Consider the following 23859-nt stretch of genomic DNA (forward strand, 5'->3'; position numbering starts at 1 on the left):
AATAACCCTTCTTATCTATCCTTATAGGGTTATGTCTCTTCTTTTTTATGGATGAGATTCAAGTTTCCTTGAGTTGCTTGAAGTGTGGCGTACGACCGAAGAAGAGATAGTTGTGTAAAACCTTTCCCGCTTATCCCTTTGTCAAGGGTTACATCCCTTTGCACGGCGTCCTTTGAGCTTTATCTCCCTTGTGTGCAACATGGCTAGCATTTCGAAGTCGCGGTTTTCAGTTCTTCGAATTGAAGATGATGAAGAGGAAGTGAGCACAGCTGACGGAAATGCAGGAAATAAAAACCACTCGAATTCCTCGGCAGCAAAGAAGAAGAAGAAAAAGAAAAAAAAGGATGATGAGGTATAAATCAATGACATCTGTGGTCGCCTTAAAAAAGACAATTCGGTTTACTCAAGATTTTTTAATTGCTAACCATAGAGTCAGCATTAAATTTGTTTTTAGATAATTGAACTTTAGCCCAAACTAACTAAGTTGACGAGATAACTGTTGATCCAGAAATAATCTTTATGTAAAAGATGCGCTTGCCTAACAGTGATACCGATATTGATACTGATGTTATGACAATAGCTAACAAGCATAACATCAGGATCGAAAATGAAAGTAATGGAGCTACCTTTATTACGAATATTATAACATAGTGGTAAAGTAACATTTTACAAGCAACATTAAACCGTAACATTTCATTTTTGGTGTCCTGCTAATTTGTAATTAAGAGCTCTGATCAGTCTTATTTTTGTTGTACATTGTACATTCAGTTATCTACTTTCAAAACAGTATTTCTGCAAACTTAAGGTGCATATAGATTATCGTGATTAGTCTGTACATTAGTAATAATATGTTTTGCCTGCTCCAAATTTAAGAAATCTTACTGATCCTGCTAATGCAAGCTTCCCATTAGTGCATATACATTTAATTGTATTAGGTGAAAAACATATGCTACATATTATTAGATGAATAGTTTTATATCTCATACAGTTGCATTTCACTTCACAGAAAACCTCTGGACTAGTAGTAGAAGAAACAGGGTCTTCAATAATAGATGCACTGATTCATTGGGTCTAATTTGTTTCACCTGCATGGGTGGGGGTGTCCCCTTATATTTATAGTAATTTTGATGATCTTGATTTCATTCCCTTTATTTGTCAGGATCTTCGCAACTTGGCCTTTGGCAGGCAGACAGGTAGAATCCATAAGAATTCTGGAAGTGAACAGCAACGTGGCAAACCAAGAGAAGGCGAAGGGTGGGATGAGTGGAAACTGCGTGACACTGAGGTTTGCTACTCAAATTATGCTTATGTGATATGTTTTAGTGCATTTTGTTAGATTGATATTTTATGAGTTTATTTTGCAATTTATGGAATTGACTGTTTATTTCCTATTATGCTTATTGAGAATCTATTGATGGATAAAAAAATTTGTTTTATAATTTATTTTTTGGTCAAATCATGTCTATTGAATAGAATTTTGTGCTGCAGAACTTGCAAAGCCCCTTAATAAACATTACATGTAAAATTATGCAAACAAATCTGAAATATTGAAATGAACAGCTATTTAGTTGGAAAATTAGAGATAAAGTGTGTTCCCCTTTTTAGAACTCTTTCCATGTGTCTCATTTATAGCTCTTTAAATCTAAAGCCAGATTTAAATAATCTTGCTTTATTAGACTGAAACATTTTAAATTTAAGGAAAATGGTGTTGGTATCCTTATCTCTTCTTGCTTTTTGCATATTTAAATTTTAAACTCTTACAATAAGTGAATGTTATGAGTAATAACATTTATAATTCTAGGATTTTAATCTTCATTTCCTCTCAGGCTGTGCAAGACATGTTTGAGAAAGATATGCAGCAGGCTATCCTTGAGAGCAAGATGGCGTTTGAACAGCAACAACAGCATCAGGTCTGCTTTAAAGAATTAACTTGGCTGCTGGCAGCCTGATCTAAAGTGAATACTTTTGTGAGGTCAGGCATGATTTTGAGATGTGCACATTGTTGTGTGGACAGGGGCGTTGTTAGAAACATCATCAGTCCTATAGTCCTGATTGGCCTAAGAGATACCTGACAATATTGCCTCACTTCTTGCTTACTTTCTAAGTTCTTTTTTTATGGAAAGTGCCGAATGAGAGGTCAGTTAACTCTTGGAGGTTGCCTGCCCATTTCTTTTTCTGCCTCACTGTGCTGTTCCCGAACTATGCACATGCCATTTCAGTTTGCATCTTTTCTTTGTGTGTAGGAAGTCTTTATAGGGTGTGTGGTTATTTGTGTAGTTTTTTTTCATACCTTCTCATTAGTGATCTGGACTTGTTGGAGATATTAAGGATCCTTCGTCGACTGTATTCTCATTTGCATGTCTGCTGTCAGAGTCCAAGTCTTGCATGTCAAACATTATTGTCTGTACTTGTCTGGAAGTAACCTATGGCTTTGAACCTTTGTCTGAAACAACTGACCCTTAGTATTTGACACTGCATACTGTCTTTAGCTACATGCCCTTCATGTCTGTGCTGATGTTCCTTTTTTTCTTTGGGTGAAAGTGGGTGTTTCAATATTTGTATCTTATCCAGGGCAAGAAAACAACAGAGGACCAGGAAAAAACAAATGCACCTGTAAACGACAACAAAAGTGGTAAACAGAAGAAGAAAAAGAAGACTGGCAAACCACAGACAATGAGTTTAGAAGAGTTCAAGCAAATGCCTGCAGAAGTTGCCCAAAACAGTGATGATGGTGCGTACACTTGAATTTTGCATATTTTAAACCTATTTAAATGTGATAATAATGTGAAAATGTGATAAAAATATGAAAATGTGGTTTATCTTTTCATTATTTGCTGCTAATGATTGTACATCTGACAAATGTTTGCATAAAAAAATTGATTGTTTACAAATGTTGATACATAACTACTCATTACAAAACATCAAGGTAAACGTAATAAACACCAGGCCCCATATTCATGAAGTGAGGGTAAGTCGTTCTGTGGAAGAGCTGGAGGAACCAGGGTCAAGCATTTGTATCTGTAGTTTTAAGATGGTGTTTAGAGTCTGGAGATCTTGCTTTTACCCTTGGAAACATAAGTTATAAAACTGGAGCAAATATTCCCTGGGGTGAAGTAACATTAAACAATATCCATGTGGTATTGGACAGTGTAACTGGTGACAAGAATGTTTTCCTTGATTTCCTTGGTAACAATTTACCCTTTTTTCATATATGTAGCTCAATGGAAGATTTGTTTTTGTCACCTACTAATTTGAATATGTTGGCAACAGCTTTTTTCAAGCCTTTATCTCGAGAATGTGGCAGGTGGAGTTCTTTTTATAAGAATAATAATAATGTTAATTCTTTAGTGCCTTCCCCACCACCAAGGCAGGCTGAAATAACTTAACAACAACACACATAACAATGTGACTGATGGAGATGGTCCTCTAGATTATGAAAGCTTTTTTGTATTTCTGCGTTTGTATATAACATTTATACTGTGTTGTAAGAGTATCAGTTGATGTTTACTGTTTTTTTTGAAAGTAATGAAATTTTTTTGCCATCTTGTATTCCAACAGGCGTTTAGAAAGTATATAGGACAAGGGAGATATATGACACAACTTTCCATTTAGATACTACGAGCAGACCAGAATCACAGAAATGATAAAAAATATGAATGTGCTGATAAAAATTATGAATGTGCTGATAAAAATTATGGTCATTGCTTACTTACCTGCTGGTGAGTGACCTTATCCAACTAATAGTTACACAATTTTTCTGCTGTAAACATGTAAAACAATTTTCTTTTGGCAGAGGAGGTAACTGCAGATCCTGCTCCACCACCGGTACACACGCGATTACCCTTGGTCAACCAGGATCCTCACTACTTTGAGAACTTGAAGACTGATGCAGAAAAGATAGTACAAAAAGAACGCATACATGAGGAGTACAAAAAAGTAAGTTAGAGAGTTACATTGGTGCAAATAATCAAATACGTTTATGAGCTCTTTTCCTGAGACTTCTGATTCCATATCAGTTTAGTCACACATTTTACATGCTAGAGGCAATATCAGCCATCCAATCTTTTAGAAGTTCATTTTGTAACTACACATATTTATATCATTTGGTTTCAGCAATATGCTCAAGAATCTCTGATGAGTTCCAAATATCGTGAGCTGCTAGAGAAAAAGGATGGAGAGATAGCAGAACTGCAAACACGTTTGAAAGACCTAGAGGTTAAGTGTATTTCATTATACATATGAATGTGCATCAAAGATTATGATTTTTCTTCTGTACTCTCTCTGCATTTCAGATAAAAACTGATAGACAATTGTGCAGTTTGATTGTGCATTAATTGTTTCATTTATTTTGGTGTCTTTTCAGGAAGAACTTAAACAAGTGAAAAAGAGAAACAAACAGCTGTGTTTTATTCTTGCACAAGGAGAGAGTGAGTTTAGTTTACACGAGTCATTGAGAAAAAATAAGTTCATGCTTATGGATAACTTCACATCCCCCTAACACACCTTGGGGAAGAGAATTTCGTGGTGTTTTGGAACCGATATTGTGTGATAAATTTGTGTTGGAAATTTGTTAAAATTCATTACACACTAGTGTAAAACAGGTGGAATCTGAATTATCACATGCTATGATTACAGTGAAAGACAAAGCACAGGTGCTTATGCAAGTGGAAGAGTTAACTGCAGTCAAGGATGAGTTGACAGAACAGGTAATTTGGTGTAGTCTTTTTCTCTAATTTTACCTGAATAATGTCTTAAGGTGTAGTTTTTTTAAAGTATTTTGGAGAGAGATCTATACAGATCTTCACTGTGCAGTACATACTTTCTGTAATAACATTGTAATTTGGAACATCTTGAAGTAATTTCAAAACTAATTTAAAAAAAAAATAGGTACAAATCTAATACAGTCTTATATCACTTAAAGGCAGAGATGCATTCTGAGCAATTTTTTTATTGTTCAGACATTAAAGAATGTAGAATATACTTACACATACTAACCCTGATTGTTTATCATGATCAACTATTATATAATGTACATAATTAATTATATGTACTATATATTTATGTAACTGGCTGTGATATCACTTGGGACTAGGAATTTTTCAGTTTCATTACTATCTTATAGGATTAAGGTTGTAGTCCACAATTGACTCAAACTTAATATTTGCAGGGCATGACTAAATTTTTCTGGATGTTATTACCAGAAAGTAGGCATTCAATTGATGTACAAAACTAAGGCAAGCTAAACGGACTTCTTTGATTTGCATGTTAAAGAGATGAAATTATAAGTTTTAGAGAAAATTATTATTTTCTTACCTAGGTTTCAAGACTTACAGCAGATCTAGAAAAAGAGAGATCCAAAGTGCATGCTCTAAAACTGGAAAACGACAAGCTGAAGGTAAGCTGTTAGTTTTTTAAAAGATTGCTTTATTCTGTGGTCTAAGAATGAAAAAAAAGGCATGGCATGATGCATTTGATTGATTGTGAGCCCTGTCTGCCTTGCTGCATTTATTCCACAGACTTCAAACTAAACTGATAGCAACAGAGGCAATATAAGACATAAATTAATATGCTTACAAAATCTCTACAAGTCATGAAAACCTGCAAAACTATTTCCATTTTGTGGAGAAGTCAGGGAATTTCTTAGGACAAATTTTAGTAGTTTACAGAATGAAAATATACATAAAATCTGTATGAGGGATTGAAATGTAATATTTAAGTTTGTGATTTGAAGAAGTTGGGAGCTTTATCCTGTGAGGGGAAGGGACGGGTTTGTCAGAAGGCTTGAGGTGTGAGGACTTTGAGGTTCTACCGACTGAGCTGATGTGGTACATTTTGACAAGCACTAAAAAAGCTAGCAGTAAAAATGGGGACCAAAACCGTTGGGCTAGCATAAAAAAAAGTTGGGAGAAAAGGTCACAAGAATTTCAAATTATGAATAGTTTGCATTCGTTGTCAGTGTCGGTCTTTGCAGAAGTGGTTTTGGCAATTTGTTCAGATCTCTTCTTTCATCTGTTAGCTGGTGATTATAGGAGTCTTCAGTTTCATTTGCTGCTGCTTCTACATTGCTACAACCTTTCTTTACCTTAAAAAGTTTTTAATTTGATATAGCAGGTCAGTGTGATTGAAAAGGTGTTGTTAATAAAAAGACCCACTTAACTAAATGCATTATGGAATGTGTGATTGACAATATTTTGTTGATTATGTTTGATAATGTGTGTGGCCAAGAAAGTCCTAGATTCTGAATGTGTTGATGGGTGTAGAGTGAGGCAACAGTGAGATCAGAAAAAAGGAGTTGCAGTAATCCAGGCATAAAGGAGACAATTACCTTGACAGTGACATCAGCACTTAGATGCCGATGAATAGTGGACCGGCTTTGGCGATGGTAAAAAAACCTTTTCACCAAAGAGGCAATGTGTGGCTGCATGGGAAGGATCGACTCCAACATGGTGACAAGACTTAAAGGGATCAGGTGTCAGTCAGAGGAACAGACAGGGGAAAGGCACTGTCTAGTTCCAGTGATCAGTGCTGCAGTCTTGTGAGGGTTCAACTTGTTTTGAGTCATCCAGTTCTAGATGTTACAGTAACAGTGATGGAGCAGCGAAGGCTGCCAGTTTCTGTTGGAGACCCAATGTATATCTGTGTGTTGATTGTGAGAGCAAGATGGTAGTGGTCATGGTGCCCTAATAATTAGCAGCTGCTTGTAAAGAGTGTAGAGGACACAACACTGGCAACACTTAGGACTGGGATGAACAGCAAGCAGTGACAACAGTCTGAGATTGTGGAGGAAAAGGCTGTGTCTTTAATCAACTATTACACAGAGACTAAGAATGCATGATCAGACCATGCTTACTGTCTTATCCACAAATAAAAACTGCAGACTTCACAAAGTCCTTAACCAGATGGGAAAATCATTTTGTTGATTATTTAAAAAAATGTTTATTTAAACATTACTTACGTGAATTTTTCACTTGGACTTTCTTGTTTTATTTTGAAGTACTTATATTTTTACTTTTGTGTTGAAAGTTTAAAAAGATGGTCATTTTTTTGTTGGTGTTGGTCGGAAAATTAGAAATAGTTACTGGAAATACCAGGGAATGGCCCCTGTTAACTTATAATCTGTGTGGGGATGATTAACATCGGTAAGAAAACTTTGCCATTGACAGCATTGCACTCAAAATATTTACCTTCAATAGCCATTTGACTTTGAGTGGCCGTCTTTTGTTTATAATGTTTTTCTTGATTACATTGCAGGGTAAACATGGAAACAAATAAGCAAACTTTGGACATGGCCTTGGAATATTCTAAACACCTTGACTGTCTGCATCAGACTTGGAGGAAAGCTTAACCTGTAAAAATATTTCATTAGATATATGTGCCCAGGGTTTTAATTTTAGCACTGGCAGCTTTAGGAAGTTGCACAAGAGGAGTACCAGCAGTTGCTTGTGTTGAAAGATCACTAATACTTCTAATGCACTTTGTGGGTGGGGTCGGGGGAATCATTTCTAATATAGTTTTATAAAATATTTATTTTTATAGTTTCAAGCCTTTTAAGTAAAGTTGCTGATGCGGGAAATACTCCATGTTGGCGGTTCTATGCAAGAAAATAAAATATGTTCACCTTATTCCCATCATTTTAATACAGTGCCCCTGGGATAGTTACTTTGTGGTATTGTGCTATTGCATTCAAGGGCAAATATCATCTGTCAGCTGTGGTTAATGGTCGAAGCCAGCATATTAATATTATGACCCTTCTTGGAGACATGAATGCTAGAAGCCAGAAGACAAATAAAAAACATTCCACAACAGTGAGGTGATTCAAGTGAACGTGTATTCGGAAATGGTGAAATTTACATGCCATGTATATGAAACCGCAGTGTCCTGCCATGCAGATACCAGAACTACATACTCTATTTTTTTTAAATACTTTTCAGCTAATTGCAAGTGTTAGGGAAAGTGTTTTCCCCTCACAGTAACATACAATACAGAAGATTCTCAATACAACCAAAAAGTGTAAAAAGATGACAACCTTGAGTGTATTGACACCTTGCATCCTAGAACATATTTTAACAGTTTACAAATTGATTAAAGCATACATTACTTTTGCAAATTAGTTCATGCCTCAGAATGTATTTCATACATTTAATTATACAAATCTGAACCTAATAAATGTTCATATACATTGAAAATAATGTTTACTATTTTGGCACTCATATTGGCCTGCATCATCTCCGCGTTTGTTTGCTCTTTTAAATTATAGAAAGCCAAAAGTTGTGCTTGTTTCACAACAAATTTTCCACAAGTAGGATTTGATAAACTTTAAAGCCAGTGGCAAGTATACCACAGATTAGGAAACAACCATTGCAAACATTATACTGGGAATGAAAATCACACAAGGGGCCACCACTCAGACTGACAATAAAACGCAGCAAAAATGTTAAATATTGCAAATTATCTATGCAGCACATCACTGGCAAAAATCACACATTAGTGTGCATGTCTGTACAGGCCAATTTAAAAGAACAAACCTGAGCACCTACCAATACCACAAACTACTCCATGTCTTCAGAGACCAATGGTTACAGTCAGGAATTAATTTTAGCTGACATTTAACCTACTTCCAGAGCTAACTGAATAAAAGTGGCTGCACGAGCCACAGCAGGAAATGAGCAGTGGATACACAGGTTGTTACTATGTTCGCTGAACATTGCACCTTTTGCATGGTGAGAAGAAATAAACCTACAGTATCATCAAATGTAACAGACCATCACAATATTCTTTGATAATGAATACTGGTTGTTGCAAACAAGCACCAAACAGACATGTCGAAAAGCACAAGGAGGCTATTTTCAACATCTAGGGTTATGTACTTGAATCAGTATTAGTAAAGGGTGGGAGGGCACATTTTTTTGTCACCCATTAGAAGAGATGCTCGCATTAGAGTTGTGAATCTATGAAGTGCTAAGTGTGTTTGTGGTATTGATGATTAAACATTGTATTTTCAAGTGTGGAAGAAGACTGATATTAGAAATTGTGAACACATAAGAGCCAATGCTTTATAAACTGAAAGTGTACAATGGAGATTAATTACGGTCAAAATAAAACAATGCAACAGATGTACCGTTTCATGTTGAAATATGATTGGAAATACTGGCAAATGCCATGTGATCCTGTCATTACTGTACACATCCTTTGACCATATTGCACTTGTCCTACAAAATTATACATGAATATCAAACTGAAGTCAATTCTGAAAGATAGAATCTTGTTGATAGACTAGTCTTTGAATGCCTGTTCTTTTCAAGCAAGTTGGACCACATGAACCAAGAGTAAGTCACACATCATACATGTGAAACCTGATAAAAACAGTTTTCAGTACCCAGCAGAACAAAGAATTACTGTCCTGAATTTTGATGGTGCAGCATCAGTGATCACTTTATGTTAGACGCTAACAAGATTCAAACCTCTAATCATTGAAAACTTCACCTTATTCCAAACACCTTCAGCCCTAAAACAAGCCATTTCACTCCAGCAGCACTTGGTAAAACAAACCCACCAAACCCCAACTACATGGTCATTCCCCACCTTCCCAAGCTCTCATGCTAAGTCGGAAAAGCACTGCAGGAGTTGAAATGTTTTTCAAACTTACTGTGTAGCCAGCACACAGCAGGTACAATCCAAAAGCAAATGCTGAATAAGTTTACAAAACTGGCATGAAGATAAAAATAGCACAATGATAATTCTGCAAGCCAAAAAATTGAGTTGCATTGCTGAAAAAGTAAATGTGAACATCCACTAACATGTCTGCAGAGCAGGACATTTATGATGTTTGAAATGCTTGGGGATGATCTCCCTTGATTTTCCAAAAATTCTCTTGAAAACAGAACACTTGGATTTAATAAATAAACTGACAAGTTGAAAAAAACAGATGAAAAACCAAACGAAGGTTGCCTCTGAAGTGATTTTAGTCTTCATACAATGAAATGCCTGCCATGTCCTCTCTGAGGTAATAAAAACGCACATTGCCTTAAACTGGCCTCTCGATGGCTATTGATAAACTAGCCCATAAACAACTCGAGGTGTCTTGTCATGAAAGCTGTTCAATGACAGATTTCACTTTCGACAGGTACATTCGATGTATACCTCTCTACAGGATTTTAAATAACATGGAGTGTTTTGCTTCTTATGAAGCAACAAACCTCTTCATGACGGTGTACAGTTAGAGCAGCAGAAAACCTGACTTCTCTAACCATTAACTTATCCACTACAGTCCTGGATTTTCTTTGCATCTTTCTGTTCCATCAACAGCACCAGTTCCAATAGGCACTGTTTCAAACCATATTGGTAGTTTTTCAAACATGGAACTCAATAATACACTCTTCAGCAAATCTCTTTTTCAAGTGAGCCATAATTTTGAAATTCTGGAAGCAATCTATCTTCACCAACTTTAGACTTTTCCAAGGAGTCTTACTTCTGCAGCAATAGCAGCAACAAGACCATAGCCCATTAGTAAGCAAATGATGACATGCTCTTCAAGCTTCACAGAATTCTTTGCTTGTTTCTCTTTTTCGTGGCAGCTTTGTTGTGCTGCAGTATTGGTCTGAAAATATCAATCATTTTGCTGCTTAGCACAGTTAGCTACTCACACCCAGTACTGATTGTCCCGCAAGATGGGGGTCTCTGTTCGACAATGCTGCAGTAAATCTGGATCCATCAGAGTCCAGTCGTACAAATCTGTGCCAGTTCCTTGACCTGCAGCCACTGCAGATTCAGATCGCAACACGGTTGATGCTGGCCTTTCGCTCTCGTTCCTGATCTCTATAAGTGGCGTGACTTTACAATCTGGTACAGCAGGACTGATCTCCACACGGGTCAGGTCAGGGGATCGAGGTGTCATAGGGAAAGGGCAGATTTTGCTGTGGCCTGCTTTCACACCTACACTCTCTGCAGGGTCATGGGAGATGTTGATGATGGGCAAGCTGCTGAGGTTGCTGGAGTCTCGCACAAGATGTCTCTCATCCTCGTCGTCCCTTTCTCCCAGAGCCAGAATGCTTTGCTGGGGTTCAATATGCACATGAGGCTGTTGAAGCTGTAAAGGTCCACTGATGTAAGGGCGGGGTCTATTGCGCAGCCGTCTTTCTTTCTCACGCTCTCTTTCATCTTCTGCTCGCTGCCATCGCCAGAACAGGACCACAAATACAGCCACCAAGGCCAGCACCAGCAGCACCCCTAAGACAATGCCCACTATCATGGCAATGTTAGAATCTGCAGCTTCTTCAGCTTGCATGCTTTCATCAGTCTCTGCGATACGGCGACTTGTGGTCTCTTCACTTCCTGGTAGTGAAGTCTTTGTGGCATCATTCTCTTCAACATTTTTTTCTGACTCATCAAGGTTTATAAAAAACCTACCCCTAGCAGGTTGAACACCATTAGCATGCAAAATATATGAGAAGGTATCAGCCGGGCCCTGCTCCAAGCTTGCATTTGACACGTAAAATATTTTGGCATAGAGAATATCTTCAAAGGTGAACTGTTCTACTGGCTTCAAGGCAGATGGACTAGTAACTTCCCGTTTTCTGCGCAGTTTTCGACAAATCTGACCATGCCTGGGAGGTTCAATTACTTCAAAGGAAGGATTATCTCCTGTGCGGGCTGCAAGTTCAGTGACATCTAGACTAGCTTTGGTGATAGCTACAGTGGCTCCTGCTGGGGCTATCAATGGCATTTGTTTCACCAGAGGCTTTACTGTGATGAGCATTTTCTGGTCCTTGATCATGACGTCTATGTCCTCCATGTATATACTATAAGAAAAGGAATCCTCACTGTTTGTCAAATTTTCCATCACATACAACAGTGCATCACTGTCAATTACTTGCTGAGAGAAATGGCTCACGACTGCACTCTTATGTAGAATGTGCCCGTGTTCAGGCACTCCAGTAATGTTGTACAACAGCTTGTTTCTGTTACCATTTGTGCTGATGTTGAGGTACTTTCCTGAGATGTGCACTGAGGACTCTGATTGCAGCAGCTCTACTGGCCTAACATTTGACACATCAATCTTTACAGGAACAACAAAAATGTCCAGCATTTTGTAAAGGGCAGGGAATTTTCCATCCCATACCTTGAAATACATAGCACCACTTTTCTTTGCACCATTCTGGAAGAAAATGAGCCTTTCTTGGTCAATGTCCTCCTGTGTGAAAGCTTTGACTTGCACAGAAGGGTGACTAGCCTGGACCAGTCGGCCATCAGTGGGTCCAGATAAAATGGAGTACTGGATTTCTGAAGGTGGGGTATCAGGGTCCTCTGTCAGCAGATTCTCCCTTGTAAGGGTGGCATGCATGCCTTGTAAAACCTGAAAAAAATGTAACTGAGTCAAAAGGCACCAAAATGGTTGATATCCATAACCATTTCATCCTATACAATCGAAACTCTTTGACTAGGAATTTAGAAAAGTATCATGTTCGTAAAAAAACGCCTCCCACTAGGTATGAACATATTGTTATTTAAAGTTTCAAAAAATTCTTATTTTGACTGGAAAAAGCTTTGCTTACTTTTAAACTAGGGTTGCGTGTGACAAGCCAAAACTTCTGGTCGTTGACAGGCAAGATTTGGATGGTGAAGTTTACAATGTGCCTGGGCATTTGGGTTGGCACGTCCCCATTCTCAGCTTTTTCATGAATTTCCACAGAAACAGCAAAACTATCTTTCAATGTATCTGAGTCATCATGTTGATATTTCAGCTTCTCATTATCAATGTCTGCCTGTGTGAACACCTTTGCAGAGGTAATTTTTATGCCGTCCAGGTACAGTGTGCCATGCTCTGGAGGAGAAATGACCTCAAAGGTCATGGAGATATCATGCTTAAAAGCATGCAAACGTTGCAATAGATCCGTGGAGTCGAAGTGAGTGCGGGTAATAAAAATAGAGCCACCTTCTTTGACTGAGGCTGGGTACAACCCAAGAAGCATAACCTAGGAACAGAAAGTATCAATAATGAGCAAATCAAAGACAGCATATCCTTAACTTTCGGTACGTTAATGAACTGAACACATTCCTTAAAAAAATTGAGCTAGGAACCAAAATGCCTCAAGCCTGCACCTGATTTTCAGAATTGATGTTGCCAAATGAGATGTCCACGGAACACATCTCTCCTTGAAGTGGTTTGGCATAATCTGCTGAGATATCCAGGTGGATTGAGTCCCTGTGTTGCCACTGCTGGCTGTACCCTGTATGCTGGTAGAATACTTTCCCCTCGTTGACATCCTGCTGTGTGAACGATTTCATTTCTAAAGGACGTCCTGCTACCATTGTCACCACTTTACCTGCAAAGAATCATCAGAGATGGTGCCAGAAACTAGACTGTCATGTCTGAAATGTATGCAAGAAAATGTCCTCGATTTTTGTATAAAGTCCTTTGAGTGTTTCTGTTATCACTAATTGTCTTTTCCTTTACAGGTTAGAAGTGCATGCCAAACACATGGCCTATGCTTGTGGTTTAGTCTGCATATGGCTGGTCTGTTGACCAGCATATGGCTGAGTCATTTTGCAACTGATATTCACCGGCTAGTGAAAGTTCAGGTCAGAACAAATTTACACCTATGACATGGCAAAACTATAAGTGCCCAACATTTCTGTTAAATATAGTACAGCAGTGTCTATGGTAGAGCAATGTGTTGATCCCTTAGGTTGTAGCAAGATAGAATGTTGAGCAAGACTCGATGTTGAAGCGAGGCATGCGAAGAGAATGTACTGAACCTTACGAGAAAAAAAAAATACTACAAAGTTAAATTTAACAGTTGAGAAACAAATGAAATTTTTAGGTTCAAATTATTATAGCTTGCAAGTGATGTGGATAGTGGACTATTTTCATCTGATATCCCTGCGTGAGTGGGTGTTTGATCGTCTGCTAAAGAGTAAATATGCGTCAAATTTAAATAAAAATAACATGAAAAAGCTAAACACCTACAACTCACGCTTTATTATTGGTTTTGATTTAGAAAAATACCACGAAAATGTCTGCTAATCCATTCAGCAACACTAGAAGATCCATAGTTTCTACGCTTGAGCATACATCACTTCAACATCGAGTCTTGCTCAACCTTCTATCTTGCTACAAGGGCAGGGATTGGGGAAAGTCTCAGCTTGCGAAATCTGTTGGTCTGGTCCTGCCGAGACAACTGAATGGGGAAGTGGGGGGGTTGTCTTGAAATTCAATGTCTAGCTTTTTTTCATAGCAACATAAATTTGAATTGGATCATACCAATATTGTAAATTTTGAGGGACAAGCAAGGAATGTTAATTTCAGGCTAGAAAAGGGACATATAGATATGAAAGGACGGACACAAGCTTCTCTAGCTCATCTGTTTTGTGGTGACTTAGTGGACAGTCAGTGCTATAGGCAGGCAGGGAGTGTATATGTTGCAAGTGTTTTAACACCAAGTGGTGAACTATGGCTTGACCAAATATAGCAGGCCCTATGAATGATACTTTAAATATACAAATGGCTCTTAAAAGAAAAAAGAAGGTTCCCCACCCTTGTCTTAGGGTGTGGGTAACTTTGTTTTCTTTTCTGAGCTAAGTAAAAGTTTATACACAGAACACACACACCCCATCCTCACGTGCAGCTTTTGACCAACCTTCACGAGGCTTTGGGTCAATCACGGTGAAGATGATAGGTTTGGAGAAATTAGAAGATGTTGTTGCTGCCAGGAGACTAGAGTTGGTCACTGGGTGAATAGTATTTGGAAAGACCATCAAGGGACCACTTCTCACCAGCTCTAGCACAACAGGATGTGCTCTGACACGGAATGTACGTGAAATGTCACTATTGGTACCATCTGTGGCTTGGAAGTTGAATTGGCCATGACTGTCTCCTGTGAGAGCAAAAAATATCATCTGTACTTTGAGGCCAAGGTTCTAAAGAATGAAGTATTCACACCTCAGAGATTACAGAATATGAGGAGAACTTTTAATAGATTAATTTTATGCACTGTATTTCATACATTCAGAGCAGTTCAGCAGATTTTCGCTGTATGTTTTGACAGTTCAATAGAGAACACTGCAAGTTGCTAGACTGCAGAATTCTTACAATTTAGTTTGTGATGATTTGATTATATATATATATATGAAGGATATGTGTACTAAGATTTACCTGGTAAAGTTTAGGCATATTTTTGGCAATCTGAAACATTTTCATTGTATTTGCAACTATGACAAATCTTTATAATGTCATGTCTTGATAAGCAAAAAAAAAAAAGTTGAATCGACCATCTCAGGTGGCCTGGATACATGGACTGTCTCTCTGCTAACAGTTCATGCTTAAGTTTCACAAATAATTGGCAATTACCAATTTAAAAAGAAAAATGAAGAGAAAAATTTCTTTAAGAATGCACCTTTATGGACGAATGCTACTTGTCCTGCATCAATGTCTCGCTGAGAAAACTGTAATACTGGCCAACTGGTGTTACTGAAAAATGCTAGGTGGCCATTAGATGGTGAGGCGACCTTAAAAATGATCTGATCACTTCTGGTGTCAGGGTCCTCAGCATGAAGATGCTCACTAGTCAACAAGGTGACTGAGTCTGCCCAAACACTCAGACCCTGAAAGACAGCACAACACTTAGCATTCTACTGGACTAATAATATATTCAAAAGCCTTTAGCTGCACAAGTTCACAAAAAATAGTTTGTATTAATTCAATGTACATTTTTCTACCAATTATCTTTTTTATCCTTCTTACATATTTGCACCTTTTGAACTGAAGTACTGGCTCTTCCATCTATGTATAAAAAGAAGCAACAAGTGAAGTGAAACTTTAAGTCTTTAAGTCCTTCCATATGTGTGACACCACTACTGACAGAATTATCTGCATATTTCCTAACAACGCATAAAACAATTTTTCCTGTTTGTCTGCCAAATGAGTGTTGCTTTGAAAAGAGAAGCCTCTCACCCACCTTGTTGACAATCACACGTGGTGGCTGGTCATCAGATGGCAAGATGTGAACATATATATGGACAGGCTGACTCTGCAGATTACCATCCTCTTGAGTCGCAACAATTGTGAACATGTCTTCAATGCTTTCACTATCATCATGCTGGTATTTTACTTTGCCAGAAGCTATTGCTTTTGAAGTGAAAGGCAAGTTGTACGATTTAGGCTTTTCTGTATTAAATACATAACCATGAACAGGTGAGTGAACTATTTTATAGAAGATGTTCTCTGATTCATAATGAGCACCGACTGGTTTCAAAGTTTCTTTGCTGAGTAGGACAGCTTTCCCTTCTTTAACAGTCAAATTTCCAGCTTGTACAGGCAAAGAGATGGGAACAATCTCAATAGAAAACACGACATTCCTCACTGCCTGTGAATCTGAGTCCACGTCAAAAACAAAACGATCTTCTGTAACTCCACTCTTTGTCTGGATATATTTGACTCGACCTCTGTTAATGTCATCTTGGGAAAACTGGACAGCTTCATTACTACTAAACTGTGTTGCCCCAATCTGAAGATTCCCATGTTTAGGAGGATCTCGGACAATCACTATGACTTCTTCAGCTCTAAGGGCAGGATGCTGAATAAACAGATGAGACTGGGTAATGTTATTAGTTTCTCCTTCCTTCACTTTCAGCATTCGATTGTGCACAATCTCTGGCGGATGACGCATGCTTTCGTCCTCAATCATAATTGGAAAAGATCCCTGCATTTGAACATCTCCATGGACCACAACAAACTGAAACTTGTCTTCCACAGCATTATCACCACTGTGCTGGTACTCTACTATCTGATTCAATATGTCTGCATAGGTGAACTCCCCTGCATTCTCTCCTTCAACCTTGACAGAACCATGCTGAGGCTCTTCTGCTATGATAATGTTAAAGCTTCTTGCCGAGTGGTCCATGTTGGACTCAACACTTATATTTCTCGATGTTATGATAACATTACCACCTTTACGGACAACCAGACCTGTATTATTTTTTATTAAAATGTAAGGATCTGAAGCCTTAATCTCAAACAAGCCTGTCCAGTAAAACTGCCCGTCACTGACAAAAATTGCAGCACGGCCAATGCTTGCCCCTTTGTGCTGAAAAACAAGAGTTTCCTGCTCAATATCCTGCTGTGTAAATTGATACACTGGGCTCCCAAGGTCTCGGTGAAGGATTTCACCATTTGGAATACTCTGGCGACGATACTGTAAAGTGGAGATGTTAAAGTTAATGTCTTTGTCAGTGAAAGCCAAGTCATTTAGGGTAATTTTGCGACGGCCATTCGTTACTACCTGGAAAACTTTGTCTACCACTCTTTCAGGTGGATTATCATTGCGCATCATAACTGAGATATGGAATGTTCCAGAGAACTCTTGCACTTCCTCTGGCATGTCATTCTCACTAGGAAAGACTGGCAAGGCTGTGAATGCAAAGGAATCTTGGTTGTTCTCTGTATCATCATGCTGGTAAATTACTTTACCTGCCAGTATGTCAGCTGTGTTAAATTCCTGCACATTTTCAACTTCTAAAGCAGATGTGCGTGGGTTTATCAAACTTATGTTGCCATGCTTTGGAGGTCGAATGATGGAGAACAAAAAATTTTTGTATTCATCCATTTCAAGGTACAGGCTTGATTTGTCTATAACTTTCTGCCCACCTTCGGTCACATCCCGAAGACCATTATTTGTAAATCTAATTGCAGTGTCTAAGGGCACATATTCTACCCACATCCGTACAGCTACGTTTGCACTAGAAGGGTAGCTTGCTGTAAAATCCACAAAATCTTCAAGTCGGTCAAATGCAGTCTTGTAAAATTTAAAGTACACATGGCCGCTGTTCAAGTCTGTTTGTGAAAAGTTGCCTCCTTCCTGTACAGGCTTTAAGCCCTCAAAATCTAAAGGATTTAAAATGCGTCTTTCAGAAGAAAGATAAATGGCACCTAGTTTTGAAGCCCTAAAAACTGTAAAGACAAGGGAGTTGGAATCTAGCTGTCCTAAAGGTGTAGATACATGAATGGAGGAGTTGTCTAAAACAGCATGAGGGACTTGATGGATGATCAGTCTGTTGTTATTCTGAACAGTCAGAACGACTGGCATAAACACTATTTTGAACATCTGACTCACTGTCTCTGCATCTTTGGCTGTGACAACAAAGAAGAATTCATCTGACTTAGCTGTAAAATCTTTGGAAAAATGAGTATAGCGGATGCGGGATGAGTTCAAGTGCCGTTGTGTAAATGTGTCCACGTCTGTCCATTCATCCACTCCATGCTGAAGTCGCTGAATCTGACCAAAAAGAGGCAGCTTTGTGAGCCTATACCGTACTTCTAGATTTTCTAATGGTACATTAGTCAGCGTTGTCAAATTTTGTGCATGGAGTACAGCAGACGTACCGTACACGACAGTAAGTCCTGTATTGTGAAGAATATCCAGCTCTAGTGATACAACCCTGAATCTCATGTTAACAACATCGCTTAGGGAAGAGTCATCAGTCACATTAAAAACTACATCAACCACAGGGTCCTCTCTGTGCACAAACCAAATGCTCCCTTCTATAACATCTTGATGTGTAAAGAAGTTAGTAGGCTGACCTGTTGAATTGTAATTCTCAAAGAAACTTTTTGTAGGGCGGAAAAACTTTACATTATAATGGAGATTTCTGCTAAGGGTGTCCGGGTCTTTCACATCTATAATATTTGTTGTAATCTGTAGTTTAGTCTCAGCTGTTATGCTGATTTGATTTCCAGAGGGCAGGGAGAATTTTGGTGGGTCATTGTGTGGGTTTATCTTAATTGGGAGGACAAACTCAAAGTTCCCTTGCATTTTCTGAGGCAGATCTGAGTTGCCGCTGATGCTCAGCTCGACTGTGGCATCGTCAGTCTCCGTGTCTGTTCCATCGTGGACATAGGTGACTTTTCCTGTGAGAAGGTCGAGAAGGGTGAAGGACTCGGATTGCCGGCGACCCTTGTCAACTTCTAGTCGTCCATATCTTGGAGGCACCACTACCTGAAATTTGACTGCTATCTCACGCAGATGGAAACTTCGATAGTCAAACACCACATCAATTGTGTTTGTGTTTATAACAGCCTCTCCTCCTTCTTGTACTCTGAGAGGCTGTATGGCAATTAGGTCCTGAATGTCCTCCTCTTGAACAATATTAGGCTTCTCTTTTGTGCATATTGGTTTATCGCAGACACACTGAAAATCAGTGCCTGACTCAACACATTCTGCATTCTCAATGCATGGGTCAGAGGAGCAGGGAAATGACCAGGTGCACACTGGATCGACATGGCGACTGATCTGAACTTCTCTGAATCCATAGGGGCGAGAATTTATGACAATGTGTCTAATGCATCCCAGCATGGAACCTTTTAGAGATCTGTCTCCTTGTAAAGATTCCAGGCCTAAATGAAGTGCATGAGATCTTGCCTTCAGTCCTACGCCACCCACAAACAAGTGGCCAGCCAGGTTCAGGTAGGAGCTCTCCCCTCCAAAGCGGGTGATGTTGCGAACATTGTCCACACGGAGTTCAACAGATGATTGAGAAATACTGAGATCTAGCTGATGCCACTTTCCATCATTGACTTCAAGTAAAAGGATCACCTCCACCAAACCACTTCCACAGTTTACAGAGAATTTTGGTTTCCCATCAATGATTTCCAGGGACATGAAATCCTCTTTATAGTTTCCACGACCAGAGTTGAATAAAATGACTGCAGTGTCTGACCTTGTTTTGAAATCACAAGCAAAAGCTCCCCTCTCCCTCACATGGAAATGAGAAAATGCTATGAAAGATGTTTCAGATAGAAAGCTCACTGGAACATCGGCACCAGCTGAAAATTCACCATCACAAGTCCAAGCAATTTCAAATGCATTCTTTGCACTCATCATGTTGCGGGAAGATGCAATGATGTCATTTCCATTGTATAGGACATTCTTCATGCATCCCCGGAAGTCCTTCAAGTTGGCCTGAATTTTACTGGAGAAAGCTCCGACCCCACCCAAGAAAACACCATTCTCAATGTTTAGATCATGGAAGGATCCTGGTGTATCTACAGATCCTTGCTGGACTCCATCTACAGTCAGCTCCATAGATCCCAAGGTCCGGTTCACGGTGACTTCATGCCACTGATGATCATCCAGTCGAATGGTTGGAGAAGAGAACACACTGGCCTCTCCTGAGCCAAGATCAATGCGCACCTCCACCATGCCTGACTTGACCTCTATCAGGAGATAGTCAGTGGAGCCATCAGCTAGGAGCAGGAGACCATGTGGCCGATGGGTCTTGAAGAAGAGGTGAACCAGGGTTGAACTACTGGCATCCTGCAGAGGGATACTAACATAGCTCTCGCCATAGAAGGATGCTGTAACAAGCCAAACATCAACGAAAATCAGTTGCAGAAATGTTATGTTTGAACATGATATGGTAACAGCAAAACGTGAGAACCAGAAAACTGAAGCAATGTAAGATTAAAAATAATAGTAGCAATCACTCATGCAACAACACATGAAATAGGATTGCATAATGTGTAAAGATTTTTGTTCTTAACATCACATACTTTAACAAGTATAATTTAATAAATCTTAATATAATAAACATAGTAGAAACAAGATGATGTAAACTGAGTTTTGTCCTAAGGAAAGATTTGACTGCAGTGGAAATTAAAACTTTTAGTAGATGGGACATTTGTTATGACTACAACAAATACTACATCATTATACATTTTTTGAAACAGAATTTTTTTAAAAAATCTGTTACATTACAAAATCTTTATCACTGCTGTTGTTCAAGAGTCAGACATGTGTGTTCCCACTGATACCTCACCAAATCTGCATCATCTGTCCATACAATTTAGCAGGAATATTCATTTGCATTATGGCTTGGTTATAGGTGGTATTAGATAGAAGTGCCTTGCTTGACAGCATTCTCATATTACTGCTGTCTGGCTTTAGATAAAACAATACCATGCAGAAGAAATAGCAACATGTCTTTAAAGTAGAACAAATTTAGAAGTCATAACTTGAGAGAGTATCCTATGAGAACAGAACACTGTAAAAAAAAGGGACAGCAATCTTGAGGCAAGCAGTGAATGAACAAGCTACAAAACGGAGGAAATAAAGGGGGGAACATGAAGGGAGCATGCAGCTAAGCCACAAACTTTAACTTTTTTCGACTTTTGACAAGTCACAGGGACAGAGAGAGAGAGATTGGTGGGTGGAAGGGGGGAGTTACAGAGTTGCTGGCAACACCACATTCTGATCTTTCCCTTTACTCAAAAGATCATGCATCACTACTGTTGAATATGAGCTATCAGCCAATCAATTAGGGCATATCACAAGTATAATGGTTTCACTAACATTGAGCTTGCATATGAATGTGCTTGACCAAATGAAGTGACAGGTGACCAAAAAAAAAAAATGACAATAAAATTATAGCTGGAAGAATTAGCTGACAGTAACCTGGGTGAAGCTGGGTTAGAATATAGTTAGAATATAAATAATGAATGAAATGACTGTATCAGCAAGACAATGCTTTGTCTGTACATAACATCACCCCATAGCTTCTATTATTTCCTTTAATTGATCTCTGACAATCTGTTTAAGGCCTTATCATTCATTCTTAACTTTCTTTGAATTAGGGACAAAATCTAAATAAGTAGTGAAAAATATAAGCCCTAATCCTAATCCAATCACGTCAAGAAATTTAATGCACAATACATACTAGCAGGGATATCTGAATTGCCCATGACTGATCCTTTTTTTTTTTAAACTCTTCTGTGATTTTATTTTCAGCTATCACAATATCTATCATTTACCACTTTCGTTGAGTCAAGCTTACTTAATTTAGTAATTTATATGTGTGTGGCATCAGTGTAGCAAAGCAGTGGAACGTTTATTTTAAAAAATGCTTGTGTGTTCTAGTATTACTGCTAGTTGAATACATCTGCGCTACAGATGCCTCAAGAGTTTAATAAGTCTGCTTGGAATTACACTGTACTCTTGTTTGATTGAAGTTGAGGTTTACAGCTCACTTTTGCTTTAATGTGATAACTTTAGCCACTGGCCACTCAAAGCTTATAACCCTTCCCCAGACAAAAGGTGTACTCAGATTTGGAAATTCATTTCTTTCTCTTGTGCTACTCTACAGAACAAACTCCACCAGGAAAACCCCCCCGGGTAACCTGCTGGTCCCAAGCCCGGGTGAAGGAGGTGGGTTGGGGATGGGGCTAGCGACCCCACCCTGTAAAACAACCATATGACAGAAACTGCAAATGTAACACAAACACAACGTGAGCCTGAATGGGAAGATCTCTCTTTGGAAGGGCCCATGACTCTAGAGAATGACATCAATCAAACCACACTGATCTGAGAACAGTGACAGCAAAATCTTTGTGTTGATTTTTATTTGGAGCTACTGGTAATGTGTTTTATAATTGGTAACAAAAATGAAAATAAAGATGTTCAGGAACCAAAGACATATAACCTTCCTCTAGATGAAAATTGCACTCATGCCAAAATTAGGATATGAAAAAATGGTGTGGATCTGCATAATACACACACACACACACACAAATATATGCATGCATACACACACATGCACATGCACGCACACACACACACATGATACTCTGCCTTATTTGTAAGATATGGTGCATCTAACTATTCTCCTTGTTGAGAAAAATGCTAGTAAAGAGAGTTCCCCAAAGAGAAATCTAATCCAGAATTCCTTCTTTCCCTTCATATAGCTTTCACACTGCACCAGGTATTTTAAGAAGACAGAACCCTCTGCAGGCACAACACTGGCCTCTTTGTTATACTGTGCTGCAGTAGAGCCAGAGATGGCTAAAAAAGAGAATGAATGAATCAGGAGCTGGCTGTTGGGCCATCCCTTGCAGTTTCTGATACCAGGAACACGCCCAAGAATAGTGCCACACAAAACCAGGTTAAAAAAAAATACCCATTTCTTCATGACATGGAAAGAGAACACAAACAAAATGGTGAGAAAAAAAAGTAACTTAAAAAAATTAAAACACTTTTGTTCTAAAAGAAAATAAAATAAGCCGACGTTAGAATAGGTTAAGCTTGAAAGACGGTGTTAAACGTTGCCGAAATAGTGAATGCGACGACTTGAGCTGAAACATTTTACGTACTGCGAGATATCCTACTAAAATTTGTATTTATAAAAAGGCGAGGATTTACTAATTGGTCTAGCATTTACGGTATTATTTCATTGTCTTGAGTAATAATGACACCAGAAAAACCCCCATTCACGAGATATTGATGCACATAAACCAACAGAAGTCGCTAGGTTGTTAAGTAACCCAGACAAAGTCTGCACAAGCTGCTGGCATGCAAAGATGCATCCCCCTCCCCAGATTATCGCTAGCATGCAAACATGGTCGCGAGTTAAACTGCCTTACACCACTTACCAGACTGTTCTTCCGTGCTGACAGTTCCCCAAAGTGTCAACGCGAAGATAAGACCAAGCACACACATTTTTAGGCTTTATTAGCTTACGGATCTATCCAAGAGGGTTCCGCTGACCCAGTGTAATGCGATCTCGACGGCATCGTCTTCGGTGCGAGTCTGCAATAATTGTTGACAGTCAATTCGCGCTTTTTCCCGCGAGCTTCCTCGAGACTACAGCATACAAAGGGACGTAAACATGGAAATGCAGCAGACGACAGCTGAAGAAGCGCCTTTTACAGAACAGTTAAGTTCTTTCTTAAAACTTTCCTGCGAAATTACATTTTAGAAACATACCTAAAATTATGGCAGTGCAGGATAGTTCTTTCTTAAAAGTTTTATACGAAATTAGGTTTGTGAAATACAATATACCCAAAAGTATGGCAGGATAACACTTGGATTACAGGAG

General features: G+C 38.7%; 2 protein-coding genes across 2 annotated transcripts; one reads left to right on the plus strand and one right to left on the minus strand.

Moving 5' to 3' along the window:
* Window positions 1–154: 154 nt before the first annotated feature.
* On the plus strand, window positions 155–7809 carry LOC112553749 (G kinase-anchoring protein 1-like). The gene is made up of 10 exons (XM_025221167.1): window positions 155–352; window positions 1160–1285; window positions 1827–1910; window positions 2572–2731; window positions 3794–3936; window positions 4114–4215; window positions 4364–4427; window positions 4636–4706; window positions 5318–5395; window positions 7252–7809. Exons 1-10 carry the CDS (start codon window positions 200–202, stop codon window positions 7270–7272), a joined length of 1002 nt encoding a protein of 333 aa, XP_025076952.1. The 5' UTR covers window positions 155–199; the 3' UTR covers window positions 7273–7809.
* On the minus strand, window positions 7807–23603 carry LOC112553745 (chondroitin sulfate proteoglycan 4-like). The gene is made up of 7 exons (XM_025221161.1): window positions 23414–23603; window positions 15954–20347; window positions 15393–15600; window positions 14637–14873; window positions 13099–13322; window positions 12552–12971; window positions 7807–12352 (listed from the first exon to the last, which is right to left on the minus strand). The coding sequence occupies exons 1-7, from the start codon at window positions 23478–23480 to the stop codon at window positions 10640–10642; spliced, it is 7263 nt and encodes a 2420-aa protein (XP_025076946.1). The 5' UTR covers window positions 23481–23603; the 3' UTR covers window positions 7807–10639.
* Window positions 23604–23859: the final 256 nt, after the last annotated feature.

Source organism: Pomacea canaliculata, linkage group LG13 (assembly GCF_003073045.1).
Source record: "Pomacea canaliculata isolate SZHN2017 linkage group LG13, ASM307304v1, whole genome shotgun sequence".
Taxonomy (NCBI): Eukaryota; Metazoa; Mollusca; class Gastropoda; order Architaenioglossa; family Ampullariidae; genus Pomacea; species Pomacea canaliculata.